The sequence below is a fragment of the Molothrus ater genome, chromosome 33 (assembly GCF_012460135.2).
Source record: "Molothrus ater isolate BHLD 08-10-18 breed brown headed cowbird chromosome 33, BPBGC_Mater_1.1, whole genome shotgun sequence".
NCBI classification, from domain to species: Eukaryota; Metazoa; Chordata; class Aves; order Passeriformes; family Icteridae; genus Molothrus; species Molothrus ater.
Window position 1 is genome coordinate 53,010 of NC_071660.1, and position 15,422 is coordinate 68,431.

The 15,422-nt window shown below is 60.7% G+C and overlaps 1 protein-coding gene across 1 annotated transcript; it reads right to left on the reverse strand.

The window, feature by feature from the left end:
• Positions 1-1,291: 1,291 nt before the first annotated feature.
• Positions 1,292-5,493, reverse strand: LOC118700967 (class II histocompatibility antigen, B-L beta chain-like). Its single transcript, XM_036405560.1, is given in 6 exon segments — positions 1,292-2,921; positions 3,022-3,128; positions 3,732-4,016; positions 4,663-4,851; positions 4,854-4,928; positions 5,403-5,493. Coding segments are annotated over 6 exon segments (750 nt in total). The 5' UTR covers positions 5,488-5,493; the 3' UTR covers positions 1,292-2,912.
• Between the last annotated feature and the right edge of the window lie 9,929 nt (positions 5,494-15,422).

A 15,422-nucleotide genomic window follows, 5' to 3' on the forward strand; every position in this document is an offset into this window, starting at 1 on the left:
GAGGAGCCGGGAAAAGGCTGAGCTCTGCCTGAAGCTCTTCTCACATTCCCCAAACTCTTCTCGGCACAGGGAGGGTTTTACCTCCTCACAACTCTCCAGGCTGGGTTTGCAGCCCCTCCTCGTGTGGGATCTTTGAGGCTTTTCCTCCCTGTTGGATTCCTGCGCTGTGGAGCCGTTCCAAATAGCCTCTTCCACGAGGTTCTGTGGCAGGGATTTCTTCTCCCTGGTCTCTGTCTGCAGCTCAGTGCCTGGGGGAGGAAGGACAAGGAGAGGAAGAGACAGGGAGAAGGGAAAAGGAAAAGGCAGGAGGAGAGGAAGGAACAAGGGAGGAAGGAGATAGGAAAGGAACGTGGATGGATGAAGGACAGAATGAGGAGAAGAAGGAGGGTGGACAAGGAGAAGATGGGATTTGCCTCCATGCCAGAGGGAAGGGGAAGGAGATCCCCCCAGTCCATCCCTGGCAGGATGGCGTTGGCAGTGAGGCTGTCCTGCAGCGATGCTGGGCTGGGAGATGGAGCAGCAGGGAGGGGAAAGGGGCAGTGATTCCTCCTGCCCTGCCTGGCTGTCCCAGTCTGGAGCGTCCTGGCTCTGCCGAGGCCCTTGGAGCGTCCGGCACTCAGGAGCCCAGAGCTCACGGCTGCTTTATAAAGCTGACAAAGTCGGCAGGATGGGTCTGGGTATGATCTCAGCAAACTGGGTTTATTGGTACAGGAACAGGGGACAGAGCTGAACAGGGTCCAGGGACAAAGACAGGGAGCAAGCCGAGGGCACAGGGGTTTTTATATGGGGTAGTGAGGGTGGAGCTGAGGGTCAGGGTCCAATGGATATGGGGGAAAATGGGGCAAAGGAGGGGTTAAGGGTCGGGACAGCTAATAGGGAAACAGGGGCAGAGGAATGCAGTAAACTGGGGCCAATGGAGGGACAGAGAGGGAGAACATTCTAGGGACTAACCAGAGATGGGTAACAGGGGGTGAACTAGGGTAATTAGGCCAACGGGCCAATGGGGTAACATAACTTTCCATAAATCAGCATGTGCCTGCAAAGATCTGTGGGAGAAGCAAGCTTCTCACCATAACTTTGAAATCTATTCTTCTCACTGGGGACCAGTGCACCACAGCTGGGGGATTGGAACTCTGGTGGTAGGCACATGAGCCTCCACATGAATGCATTTTTCTTTTCTTTGCAGTCTTCCTCTTCTCCATTCAGACAAAGTTTAGGATTGACAAATCCTGGCTTTGGGGGAAGAACAAGGGGTGAGCACCTTGGGTTTTGTGAGAAATGAGCCTCACTCTTTAGAATTTTTGAAAGTTTAATAAGGAATAAGAAGGGACAAATCAGTAATAGCGCTGGGTGTTGGCAATGGCCAGAGGCACACCGGTTAACCACAGCAACTCTTCTTGTCTAGTTTCTCCATTGTATTGTTCAAATACATATTCATAATGATTGTACATATTCAAACATTTCTTTGGACTCGTTTACATGTTCCAGGAATTCTTTAGGTTGGTTTGACCCCCAACTCACCCTTTTAGAGCACGTGCAGGAATCGTGGATTGCTGTTCTGAGGGTTGTGTGTCACTGCCTCACAAGGGCCCCTGTTCTGTGGTTTCAGCAGGTGACAGTTATTGACAGTGGAAGGGTCAGTGGCAGGGGCCTCATCACATCCCTTCCTTAAATGTTACCTGACCATGCAGACGCTTTTAGCTATTTCCACAAGTACTTTAAATGAACATTAGCTCTTTCAGAAATATCTCTGAGTTATTATTGTCAGTTAGTTACAAAAATAAAAGCATTAGTTATTATTTCACAACTACAGCTACTTCTGCAAAAGTTAACATTCTAATGCACAACACATGGCATCCACTTGAATATTTTGCAAAAGCCAAAACTATAATGTATGTTTTTCACACTGTCGTCAAACTGAAATATCATCCATAAATGATGTTCTGAGGATATGAGCTACACAGGGGCCAGGCATTGGCCACAAAAAGCTGACAAATTATACTGTAGCAACAGCAGTGAAAAGTGATTACAAACTGTACTCTATCAAAATTGTTGTGATTAAGAATATTTTGCAGAAGTCAATACATAATAGCAAAAGCCAACACTACCTAGTTATTTATAACAAACCCAGGGCAGGTTTTTCCCTTGCATGGAGCACCTGGGCGTTCCCCGGGCCCCTTCTGCCCTCCTGCAGAGCCGGTGGCATTTTCCAGCACACACAGTTTGTAACCAAGAGCCGGGTGCAGCCGAGAAAGCTCCAAGCGCCTCCTTCCAGTCTGACTCTGCAGGTGCCGAGGCTGCTCTGGGCTCTGCCAGGGCTCTGCTGGGGCTCAGCTCTGGGCCAGGCTGGGCCCGCTCTCCCCTCACATTGCTCCGGGCAGCTGAGTCACAGCGGGAGAGGGAAGGGACACATCAGGGGAGTTGAGGTTTGAGAGAGTTTGTATTTGAAAAACTGCCATAACAAACAGGCAGTGCTAACTACCATAACTAACTAGCAGTGCTAACTCCCATAAATAACTAGTTGTCCTAACCACTGTAACTGAAAGCTGTCCTTTGATGAGGGAGGGGTCGATGCCCGTGGATCCCGCCGTGCCCCGGTGCGGGAAGAGCTCCGTGCCCCGCTCCAGGTCCACCCCTCTTTGGACGATCCACGCTGGATAATCCCAGGTGACCCCCAGGGTCAGAGCCCCCCGCGTTGGGAACACACCTGGCTGGGGGCTCCACATCTTCCTGGCTCCCCGCGTGGACACCTGGGTGAAGGCCGGAGGATCTCCGCTGCTTCTCTGGTTTCTGCTCCTCTCCTCAGGGGCTGGGGGGAACACGGGACCCCCCCAAAATCAGCGGAGCGGGGACGGAGCGGGGGGTCCCGGCCGGGCCCGAGCCCACGGGGAGGGGCTGCGGCCGCCGCCGGCTCAGGAGCTCTGTGGGCAGAGAAAAGGGGGTGACACCGGGCTGGGGGCCCCGGCGGGAGCGCACACGGTCCGCCACGGCCGGGACGCCACCCCCGGCACCCGCCCTGACCTTCTTGCGCACGTAGAAGCCGAGCCCCAGCGCCAGGAAGACGAAGCCCAAGACGAAGCCCCCGATGCCCGTCAGCATCTTGCTGCGGGCGGCGTCCGGCGGCATCTCTGGGGGGTCCACAGGGCTCAGCACCCCCAAAACCTCTCACGGACACCCCCAGCCCCTCCCAGCGCCCTCCCTGTGGCCTCCAGCCCAGCCAGGAGCCCCTGAAACCTCCCCCCGATCCCTTTTGGTCCTTGCCAGGAGCCACCAAAGCCCCTCCCGTCCCTCTGAGGATCCCACAGCCCCCTCCCAGTTGTCCCCAGCGCCCCAGAAGCCCCAAAGCCTCTCGCAGTCCCTTGGCAGCCCAAGCAGGACTCAGCCAGAGCCCTCCCAGTCTGTGCCCAGCACAACCGAGCTCATGGCGAGCCCCGCTTTGCCATGGCCGATCTCCTTCCAGCCCCTCCGGGCTCACTGCGATCCCTTCCAGTCACACGCAGCAACCCCAAACTCCCTCACAGTCACATCCAGCGCCCCCAAACTCCCTCCCAGTGCCCACCAGGACCCCCCAACTCCATCCCACCCTCCCCAGCATCCCCCAAACCCCTTCCCAGCCCTTGCCCAGCCCCCAGGGCCTCTCCCAGTCCCAGCCCGGCTCTCTCCAGCTCCCTCCCAGTGGCTCCCAGCACAGCCCAGTGGCTCTGCCAGCACCCCCAGGGGCTCCCCCGTACCCCAGTGCCGGCTCAGGGGCTGCTCCAGGCTGACGTGCTCCACCTGGCAGCTGTAGGCGAGCCCGCGCCGGGGCGGGGTTTCCAGCAGCACCAGCAGCTGGTAGGTCCAGTCCCCGTTGGGGACCACGTCGGTGGCCACCACGTGCTCCGAGAGCTCCTGCTGGCCCTGGAACCACCTCACCTGGATGGCAGCAGGGTAGAAATCCATCACGGAGCAGAGCAGGCGGCCGGGGCCCGGCTGGGAGCTCGAGGGGGGCACCAGCGAGATGGACACGCTGGGGGGCACTGGGAGAGAGAGAGAGAGAGCGGGGACACACTGGGATCAGCTGGGGGGCACTGGGAGAGAGAGGGGAGGGCTGGGCTGGGCTGGGGAGGGACGGGGAACGGACTGGGAGGGACTTGGGTGACTCTGAGAGAGATGGGAGGGAATGGGTGGGCACTGGGAGAGAGGGTAGAGTTTTGAGAGTGAACTGGGAACAGACTGGGAATCGACTTGGAGGAGGTGAGTGGGACTGAGAATGACTGGGAGGGACTGCGAACACAATGGGAGCGACTGGGAATGGTCTGGGAGGGACTGGGATGGCACTGGGAGGGATTTTGGTGGCATTGGCCGGAACTGGGAATGAAGAGCACGGCACTGCGAGGCCGAGCCCAGCGCGGAGCACTGGGCGCTGCGGGTCTGCCTGGCAACGGATGAGTCATTAGAAAGACGCGATCTGATTGGTTGGAAAGCGTCAGCTTTACGGGTCGATGACATGGACGCGCGGGGGGCACTGGGAGGGACTGGGAGGGACTGGGAAAGGACAGGAGGACCCGGTGATGGGTACAAAGAGGGCTGAGGGCTCTGGGGCGATTCCCAGGGAGGTTTTGAGGGGCTCCAGGGTCATTGGCAGGGCAGGGCCCGAAGGGACACGCTCTGCCCCGCGCTCACCTCGGCGCTCCACGGTGATCGAGGCAACAATCTCGTAGTTGTGCCGGCACCTGTCCACGTGAGCCCGCACGAACTCCATTATAGCTGGGTCGCTGTTCCACATCTTGGCATTCTTCTCCCCTAAGGGGGTGAACCCCACAAAGTGCCCCACGTCGCTGTCGAACATCAGGAACTGCTCCCGGTTGTAGTGAACCTCACCACCAACCTCACCTTCTCCGTGCCGTTAATGAAGAGACAATCGGCCTTATGCATCCACTGGAACACCCCTGTGAGTGCAGCACACAGCTCAGGGATGTCCCCCCAGCGTCCCAACAACACCTCCAGAGCTCCAGGGCCCACCCCGGATCCCTACTCCGCACCCTCTGTGCCCCACGGCCGCCACGGGACCCTCCTGCCCGCGCTGCCGCTTCCTCTTTGCCGCCCTTCCCCCCTTTCCCCTTCCACATCCTCTCCCCTCCCACCTCCGGCCGTTCCCAAATCACTTCTGGAGTCCCATTTCCCCATTTTCCCACGAATCCCTCAATCCCCAGCCCCCTCCCGCTCGGTTTTGGGGTCCCTCCCTCCCCTTTTCTCCCCTTCCCCACCATCTCCCACCCCTCCCTCCCCTCCCCCCATCCCTCAGCCCCTCCCGCTCTCCCTTTGGGGGGTCCCCTCCTCCTCCCCCTCCATTCCGGGCTCCCCCCTTCGCCCCCTTTTCCCCCTTCTCCCCCCCGTCCCAGCGCCTCCCGCCCCCCGCTCACCCGAGAGCTCCGCGCCCGCAGCCGGGGGGGCTCCCAGCACCACCAGTGCCACCAGTAGGGCCCCAGCTGCCGTCCCTCGCCCCATGGCCGGGGCGGGTCAGGGAGCAGCAGCCCCAAAGCAGCCGCGCTGCGCTGGGAGCACCAGTCCGGAGCAGGGCGGGCTCGGCAGCGCCGCGCGCTCTCATTGGCTGCCGCCACTTTTGGACAGCGATCGGCCACGGGCTCTGCCCGAAAACCGATGACGCAATACAACGCCCCGAGATCTCATTGGCTGCAACGCCTCCTGCCTGCGCTGCCATTGGCTGAGGCCTTTCCGGGACGCTGCAGCCTCGGGCTGGGGGTTTTTTGGGGAGGGGGAACCTTGGGGCGCTGGGCCGGTGGGAGCTCAGGTGAGCCCAGCAATGCGTGCCCAGGGGCGCGGGATCTCAGCGGTGCCCGTGGCGAGCGGTGACGCCTGCCCGGTGCCAGGCACCCCCAGAGCCGCTCTGTCCCTGCCCCCGCAGCCGCACAGGGACAGAAAATGGAACCGAGGGTTCCTGGCTGGGGACAAGGACCGGGAGAGATCCCTCAGCAAATCCCGCACGAGCACAACAGAGCCGGCCTGGGCACACGGAGGGAATTTATTACCAACCAAATCACAGCAGCACAAGGAGAAGGGAAAGAAATCTCTCCAACGCCTTCCCCCCATCCCAACACGGATCACCCAGAACAGGGGTCACCAGGGCTCTGCCCAACGGGGGTCACTGGGGATCATCCAGCGCGGATCCTCCCATGGGGGATGGAGCTGCAGCAGCGCACAAAGCTCTTCCCACACTCGGGACACTCGCAGGGCCTCTCCCTGGTGTGGAAGTGCTGGTGAGTGATGATCTCTGAATGCCACCTGAAGCTCCTCTGACCTTCCAAGCACTCCTAGGGCCATTCCCCAGTGTGGATCTCGTGGTGCTTGCTCAGGTCAGAGGTCCCACTGAAGCTCTTCCCACATTCCCCACACTCCCAGGGCCTCTCCCCAGTGTGGATGTTCAGGTGTTCCATCAGGATGGAGCTGTAGCTGAAACCCTTCCCACATTCCAAGCACTTGTGGGGCTTCTCCCTGCCATGAGGCTTCTCCACCAGCTCTGAGCTCGGGCTGGATCTCCGGCCGCCTTCCTGGCTCAGGGGGGCTCTTTCCTCCTCACACCTCCCTGGGCTGGGTTTGCAGCCCCTCCTCGTGAGGGATCTCTGGGCCTTTTCCTCCTCCTCCATCCGGCCACAGCTTGGGAATGACAAACCCTGGTTTGGGGGAAACCAAGGTGGGAGTGCCTTGGAGTAGAGGCTCCTCCTGGCCAGGTCCATCTCTAGAACTCAGCAGGAGTCTTGTGTCCATGAAAATCTCCAGATATCAACATTCAGCCAGAAAAAACTCTCCCAGGAGTTTTCTATTGCTGATCTCTCCACTTTTGGGGTTCCAAAGGGGTCGCAGACTTCTTTCATGAAAAATCCTTTCTTAGGATTTTTCCTTGTTAGAAGCTGCAGTTTCAGCAACCAAAAGTAAACAATAGTTATCTGCTGCTGTGGAATGCAACAGGTAGACTCGTGATTGGTCTCCTGTGGATGTTTGGATTTCCTGACCACTCATGGCAGAGCTGGCTCTTGCTCTCTGTCTGAGACACAGATCTTTGTTATTCATTCTTTTCTATTCTTTGCTTAGCTAGCTTCTGAAGAAACCTTTCCATGTCTATTTCTTTTTAGTATAGTCTTAATGTAACATATGTCATAAAATAATAAATCAAGCCTTCTGATCATGGAGTCAATATTCTTGTCTCTTCTTCATCCTGAAAACCCTTCTGACCATGTTCACAAGTCTCGATGCTGCCCGGCCCGCACAGCCCAGCTCGGTGCCGGCCCTGGAGCAGAGCAGCTTCCAGCAAGCAAGAGGCAAACGCATCTTGCCAAGAGTTAAAACACACCAGAGAGGGAAGATGGCATTAATGTGTGCATAAAGGCCTTTGAATTCACAGCTCTCTGAGAGAGATTTGGGGCTCTCGGCTGGACAGAGATGATCCTGCTCTGTGCTGGGCTCAAAGGCAGGGAACACGCCCTGCCGCTGCTGCTTGGCGGGGTCTCCGCAGGCCCAGGCAGATGCCAAAGCTGCTCTCACAGTCTTCTCCCTTGCCAGGCCCCTCCGCCAAGTGCGAGGGGCCTCAAAGACGGAAAGGAGCGCAGGGAGCCAAAGGGAGACGGCTCACTACCTCATTGGGGGCGCCTGGGGAAGCACTTTGCTTGAGAAGCAAGCTCCTCTCTTCCAAAGGCATTTCTCCAAATGCCTGCATTTCCCAGGGAACACCAAGACATTCTTAAGGTTTTGGAAAAGGTTTTGGAAAAATCCAAACTCTTTATTAAGGGAAAGCAAAGCAAAGGGGTGATCTGGGAGACAAAAAAAGCGGATGGGCAGGGTCTGAGAGCTGGAGGGAGGGAGCTGCCAACAGGGAGAGAGATGGCAGGAGCTCCTGGAGCTTCCCACAGGCTCAGCTCTGAGCAGCTAGAGCTGTGCCTGGAGCTGCAGCTGGTGCATCCTGCTCTGCAGCTGCTCCCATCTGCAACGGGAGCTGCAGATGGCCGACGGATGCCGGTACATCTGATCCAGCAGACGCAAGAAGTCCTGCAGATCTTCTTTGGAAGGTCAGCTGAATGAGGACGCTGATGCAGGATGGGCTGTCATCTTCTCTCAGGGCTTGAAGAGCTGGAAGAGAGAGGAACAGAGCCACGGTCAGAGGCCAGATTGAGGGAATCCAAGGAAAGCCTCCTGCCAGGCGCATCCCAGCCGGCTCTTGCCAGGGCTTCGGCCGGAAGGTGTTGGTCACGGATCGCCCACGTTTCGCTGGCAGCTCTCTGGGCCGTGCCCCCGCCGCCCCTCGCCCGCACAGGGAGCAGGGCCCTCCGCAGCCCGGGCAGGGGTTGTAGCTCCGGGGCCGGGATGTGCAGCTGCCCCCGGCGATGCTCGCTGCCCCGCGGCTGCCCTGACTCACCCTCGCTGATGACCTGGAGCTCCTCCTTCTGCCCCGTGACGAGCACTCCGGCCAGCCCTGGCAAGACAGAGCCCGTGTCGGTGCCGGGCGGCACAGCTGCCCGGCACGGGCGCTGCCAGCCCTGCGGCCGCACGCCCTCCTGGCCGGGCAGGGCTCCTGCCGGCCCCTGCTGCGCGCTGCCGCCCGAGGGCACGGCTGGCTGCGGGAGGGCGGCGGCAGCGCCGAGGGCGGGCGGGGCTGCAGCGGCCCGGGCGCGGCTGCCGCTGTAGCCGGGGCAGCAGCCAGGCCGGGGGCAGGGAGGGGCGCCGGGCTCGGGGCTCACCGATGATCCCGACGGCCGCCTGGCGCACGGGCCTCTGTGGGCTCCGCAGGCGCGGCAGGGCCCAGCGCAGGTGCTCGGCCGCTCGGCTCTCGTCCTGCAGCAGCTGCGGGGAGCACCGACAGGGAAGGCTCGCTGCGGCCTCTGCCCCTCGGCCGGGCGCTCCCTGCGCCCAGCAGCGGCCGAGCCGGCCCGCACGGCCCGGGGCAGGGAGCGGCGTGGGGGGCGCGGGCCGGCGGGCCCGGCTGCGGCGCCGGGCGGGGGCACAGCTGCCGGCCCCCCGCACCGAGCACCGGGGGCAGGGGGGCTTCTCCAGCCTGCGGCTCGGGCTCCCGGGCTGTCCTTACCAGGCGCTCGGCGAACTGCATCCGCTGCCCCTTCATCAGCAGCTGCTCGAGGTCACTCCTCAGGAAGCGTGCCGCACCAAGCAGGGCTTCGCCAGAGCCCTGGAGAGCAGCAGAGAGCCGCAGGTGGCACCCAAGCCCAGGGCACGGGACCCGTGACCCTGTGCCAAGGCCAGGTGAGGCTGGAGCCCGCCAGGCGCCAGGGCGGCCCAGCCCCCTGCCAGGGATGCGGCTGCATCACGGAAAACCTCACCTTGGCCACATGCAGGTTCTCATCGTGCCAGTGCAAGAAGAGAGGGAGCAGGCTCTGGCTCACGATTGTCATGGGAGGATTTTCCCCCTCTTCCTCTACCAGCTCCATCACCTTGCAGAAGAGCTGAATGGAGAGCAGCCGCACGTGGCTGTTGTCCTGGAAGGGTAGGAAAAGTCCTAAGCACCAACTACTGCAGGCCCATTGGGCCAAAAGCCCAAATCTCTACACACAGAGCGCAAAGGTTGCAGGCAGCGTCCAGTGCCCTTGGCTGGGGGCGCAGAGCCTTACGTTCTCAAAGTGTTGCAGGAGGGGCTCAGCCAGCTTCAGGGCGGTGACGCTGGGTGGCTTGAGGTCTTTGTCCTGGAGCATATCCCTGAGCGCACACAGGGTCATCCAGACCATCTCTGCGTCTGGATCAGCCAGCTGCTGCAGCAGGTGTTGATACAGGCCGCGTATTCCTCCGGCCTGTGTGCAAGACGGGGCTGTGCTGTGAAGCCGTGACTGGCCGCAGCACCAACAGCCGCTTGGGCCACTGGGGCAGCTGAAGCGGGAGGCAGGAGAGCTGGGAGCAGCTGCCTCTGCTGCCAAAGGCCAGCCAAGCCCAGAGGTCTGCATTGCCCAGCCACACGATGCTGCCAGCGCGGCTTCAGCCACTGCCCCCTTCTCACCAGCGAGGGCTCCTTGCTGAGCACCACGAGGCCTCGGAGCGCCAGGCGCAGCCCGTCCCTGCACTGGCTGGGCAGGTGCCTGGATACCACCGCCAGGGCACTGGGACCGTGTTTGCTCAAGTCCAGGCACTCGAGGAGCTGAAAGGCACAGGAGGGCAGTGCCAGGGGAGCCGGCCGGCAGGAGCCCGGAGCCGCACGGGGCCGGGCCCAGGCAGCAGCAGCAGCGGGGGCGGGCGGCATCCCAGGCGGCTGCAGCTACCAGAGGCCCGAGAGCTGGGAGGCAGCTGAGCCAGGCAGCGCTGGCCATCAGGCTCACCTCCACCAAGAAGACCAGGGCAGGCAGATGCCAGCGTGGCCGCTTCCCGATGAGCAGGCTGAGCAGGTGCGAGGCCATGAAGGGACACAAGGGCCTCAAGCCATGGCGCATCTCCCTGGCAGGGGAAAAAGGCACCAAGTCCCTGAGCTGGTGGGCAAACCTCTCCCAGGAGTGACTCCCAGAGGTCTGGTATTTCCCCAGCGCTCTGCAAGGGCACATGGGCCCCTTGGGAGGCGGCTGCTCCTGGGCATCCTCCTCTCCCAACCTCTTCCAGTGTGCTCGAGCCTCCCTCGGTGACAAGGCCCTCTCGCTTCCAACCGCAGGGACTGTGTGGGGCACTCCGGGCACAGGGCACAAATGCTGGCGGTGGTGGTGGGGAGTAGGGCATCTCACCTTGCCAGCAGACCTGCTGCATATTGCTGCGTGTCGGCAGAGAGCAGCTTCTCCCAGAGCTGCTTGTGCTCCAGAGCCACCAGCTTGTTGTCAAAGGCCAGTCTGGAGAGCAGAGCCTTCATGGTCTGCACTGCAAACCTGCATGCCGAGCAAAGGCCAGGTCACGCTGGGAGCGCTGGCCCTGGCCACGAGGGCGTGGGAAGGACAGGGCAACTGGCACCTGTTGGGCTCGCTGGGAAGGCCGTGTTCCTCCCGGCACGCTCCCCAGAAGCTCTGCGCCTCATCGTCCTCTGGCATGCGCTCTGTGGTGGTAACGATTTGCAGGAACAGAGCCACCAACAGCTGGGGCGAATGGAGGAGAAGGGCATAGTGCCACTCAGACATGGGGGTGATCCTCCACAGCACCAGACTTGCCTGCAAGAGACAAAGCACGCTGAGGCAGCACTCCGTGTCAGGGTGTCCTTGAGGCAGGGCCCGAGGGGAGAGGCAGGGGGTCACCCAGCCTGCTGCCCCTAGGCCAGCTTTCAGCCCAGGCAGGGAGCTGCAGGCTGGGGGAGAGCATGGAGAACTGCTGGAGAGGCAAACTGGAGGGCCAGCAAAGGCCAGCTCCAGAAACTCACAGCCAGGGCAAAGATGGCCTCGTTGTCCCCGCTGCAGAAGACGCTGCTGAAAGGGGGCTGCTCCTCCACGGCAGAGAGCAGCGCTGGAAGCACCTCCTCGGCGGCCACTTCCGAGGTGCCGATGGCTCTCCACATCAGTGCGGCGGCTCTGTGGGAGCAGAGCTGTGCGTCAGCACCGCGCCCCGTGGGGCTGCGTGGCGCCGGGTGACAGAGCCCCGGTGCCCTGAGGGGCAGGGAGGGAGCGTGGCAGAGGCGCAGGAAACAGAGGGGCCCGAGGCTCCCGCAGCTCTCCGCCTGTCTGGCAGAGCCCGCCGGACAGGCTGTACAGGGCCAGGGGCCCCACGGGCCGGTGAGCACTGGACTCTCGAGGCACTTGTGCCCCGTACCTGTCACACGTTGGGGCGCAGTACAGCAGGCTCATCACCACGAGATCAGGGTGTTCTTCAGTCAGGGCCAGAATTTGCATTTGCAGCCTGGCGTCCACGGTGACACAGGACGCCAGGCTCTGAAGAATGCCCCTCACCATGGCTAGCACCTGGAGGAGGCGGCATGGGGAAGACTTGGAGTGCTGTCCAAGGGAGCAACTTCCCCAGCTTGCCCAAAGAAGTGCTTGCCTTCCCACCCCGCTGTGATGGCCTCAAAGGCTGAGGAGAGCCAGCGGACGGAGCTTGAGGGGCCATGTGATCCTAGGAGGACTTCAGCCCTGGTCCCAGGCTGCTTACCTGCTGCAGAGAAGCAGCACGCTGCTGGAAAAACTCCGGAGCGGGTGCAGGAGTCATGGTCAGTGTGGGCATGGCCTCGGTCTCTGGGATGCCCTGAGCCTGGGTGTGTGTGGTGGTCCTGCCCTGAGTCAGAGGCATGTCAGCCTCCGCCCAGCCGTCCTTGTCTGTTTCCCAGTCTGAGCTTGCTGCCAGATCAGAGGAGGCTGAGCTGGGAGCAGGCTCTGGCTGCAGCTGGCAGGGCCTGGAGTCAGGCTGGGCCGTGCCCTCGGTGCTGGTGCCGCCGGTGTTTCTGCGCCGAAGGCGCAGGAGCCTCCACAGTGTCTGCAGCAGAAGGAAGGGCGGGAAGAGAGGGACGTTCCATGGCCTGCTCCAAGCGCGGGGGTGGGCCGGGCAGTGCCAGCAGGCCCGGCCCAGGTGGGGACGGCCGCAGGTACCTGTGCTGCTCTGCGGAAGCGGCCACGGGTGGGCTCCTGCACTTGAGTCCGGTCCCTGGCTGCATCTGTCAAAGAGCGAGCGCAGCCAGAGCTGAGGGGCGGCGGGAGAGGCCGGAGAACACAGCCCAGCCCTGCGCTGCCCAGGCAGGGACAGCTCCGGGGGCCGGAGCACGGCCATCGGCGGGGGCTGCCCCGACCCCTGTCCCATCCTGTCTGTGGGCATGTCCACAGGGATGGGATGGGATGGGATGGGACGGGATGGGATGGGATGGGATGGGATGGGATGGGATGGGATGGGATGGGATGGGATGGGATGGGATGGAGCCAGACTGGCTGCAGGCACCAGCCCTGCGGCCCAGCTCCGCCACTCACCGTACTGCAGCGGCTGCAACTGCTCCGGCTCTGCAGGCTGCTGTGCTAGGGCAGCTGCAGGGCCTTTGCTTTTCTTGCCCCGAAGCCCCTCGAACAGGCCGAGCAGTCTGCCTGCCATCCCGCTGCCTGACCTCGAGGGCACCTTGGACACAGATGCCCCGTCAAGGGTCCAAGTCAGCGAGTGCCGCAGTCCTGCCTTGCAGGTACCTGCGACAGAGGAGCCTCAGGAAGATTACAGGACAGCAAGTCCTGCACTCTGTTCTCGAGGGCTCCTGCCACAATGACAGGAGACTCCTCAGGAACGCTGGAGGTCACCAAGTCCCACGGCCTGGCCACGAGGGCACCGGCCGCAGGGATGGGAGATGCCTCGGAAAAGCTCCGAGTCACCGAGTCCCAGGGTCTGGCCGTGAGGCCAGCCGCAGGAGGAACGCCTCGGAAAAGCTCCGGGTCAGCAAGGAATGAGCCGGCTGTGCGGGGGCTCCTCACAGCACCGCTCTGTCCCGTCCTGTCCCGTTGCGTGCACCGAGCACTGTGGCTTGGCCACGGCGCCGCCGGCACCTATGTCAGCGCGTGTCACAAAGGGCTGCTCGGACGCCCCGTTCCACTCGGTGACCCTGCTGCACCGTGTCACAAAGGGCCCTTGGACACGCTGCCATGTGCCCCGGGGCCAGCCCCTCCCCACCCAAGGTGGCCCCGGTTGGACGGAATCCCTTGCCCCGAGTGTCTGACGCAAGCCCGGACACTCCCCAAGCCCGGCCAAGTGCTTGGGGAAGGACTCTCCACGCTGCCCGGCCCGCACAGCCCAGCTCGGTGCCGGCCCCGGAGCAGAGAATCTTCCAGCAAGCAAGAGGCAAACGCATCTTGCCAAGAGTTAAAACACCCCAGAGAGGGAAGATGGCATTAATGTGTTGCCTTCTTGTGAAGGCCGCGATGACCTGGTATCGGAGTCCAGCACGGCCATCTCCTCCTTGGGATCCTTCGTGGCCAATAATGGACGCTAACACCAATGTGGTGGACGGCTAAAAGCGTTTATTGAGGGGTCTCAAGGGTATTTATGGACTAAGGGGTTTCTCTATGTCAGACAGGGGTTTGGCTATACTTTCTAGGGTTAGTATGGAGTGGAAAGTTACTGGCATGCATAGGTTAGGGGGGCTACACGTTTGGCTACATTCCAAGGGTGATCCTTATCTATTGGGAGAGGGGTAGAAGGATTGCTGTAATTTTCCGTCACAGCCCGAAATCTTCCGAACGCCTGTCCCTATGCCTACCACACTTCCCCCCCCTCTTTCACAAATGAATGAGGTAGTCTTATACATAGGCACTGAAATGAGGTACGAGGTTGAGATCTGACTAGGGAAAAGGGTCTTGGGAAACCTGAGTAAGTTTCTGTCAGGCAAGTCTCTTGTGACTGGCAGTGTTCCCTGTTGAATTCACAGTAATTGTTGCTGTCCCACGAACAGGATGCTAGCCCGTTCTAGGCGGGCCTGAGCGAATGAGACTAGCTTGCTCAGCAGGCATGGCCCAAAGGTAATAGCTAAAAGCAGCATTGCCAATGGACCTATTAGGGTAGAAATTAGGGTGGTTAGCCATGACGATCGATTGAACCAGGATTCAAACCAGCCCTGTTGGGCTTCCCTGTCTTTCTGTCTCTGAGCCAGTCTGTTTCGGAGTTCTGCCATGGAGTCTCTAACGACTCCTGTGTGGTCAGCGTAGAAACAACATTCCTCTTTCAAGGCAGCACACAGGCCTCCTTGTTGCATGAACAGGAGATCCAGTCCTCGCCTGTTCTGCAGGACCACTTCTGAGAGAGAGGAGACTGACTTTTCTAGAAAGGAAATGGATTTCTCGATCCTCTGCAGGTCCTCATTGATGGTCATCTGCAGCTGGGACAGTCCTTGGTGTTGAGTTGCTAGGGCTGAGACACCTGTTGCCGTTCCAGCTGCTCCTAGGCTGAGCAGCATTGCGATAGTTATGCCTGTTAGTATTTCTCTCTTGTGGAGCCGGCTGTTTTCTTCGAAAAGGTGGTACACCTCCTCGTCTGAGTGGTACAGGATCCTAGGGACGATCAGAACTTGAACACAAAAGTCGTTAGAGTTATCGAATTTGGCAAGAGACACGCAGGGACTCACTCCAGATCTCTGGCAAACCCACATTCCAGATGCGGATGGGACTACCCACTTATTATTCTTCCTGTCAGGCTCAACTACTTCGGTGCAAACGTCGCCTTTCCGCTTAGCTAGGGTTGCATTGCCAAAGCATCTGCCCTGACCTGTGACTTGACTCAGGGTAATTCCTTTGCGGGGTGTGTCCCATCTGCACTGGCGAGGGGCATCGGCTGTGGAATAGCTGAAGGGGGTATCTAAAGCGACTCCTTCGTAAAAGGGGGGTTTAACATCGTAGCAAAGCCAGCAGGAGTCGGTTAGGTTAGGGTTAGATTCATTCAGGGATAGAAAGGTAGCTTCTAACATGCGAAGGATTGGGTCCGAGCTTGACTTGGCTGAGCGGCTTATCTGGAAGGCTTCCTCATCGCCAGTCGGGACGTCGGTGACCCTTGTGGGCAAGGCTTTGGGGTAG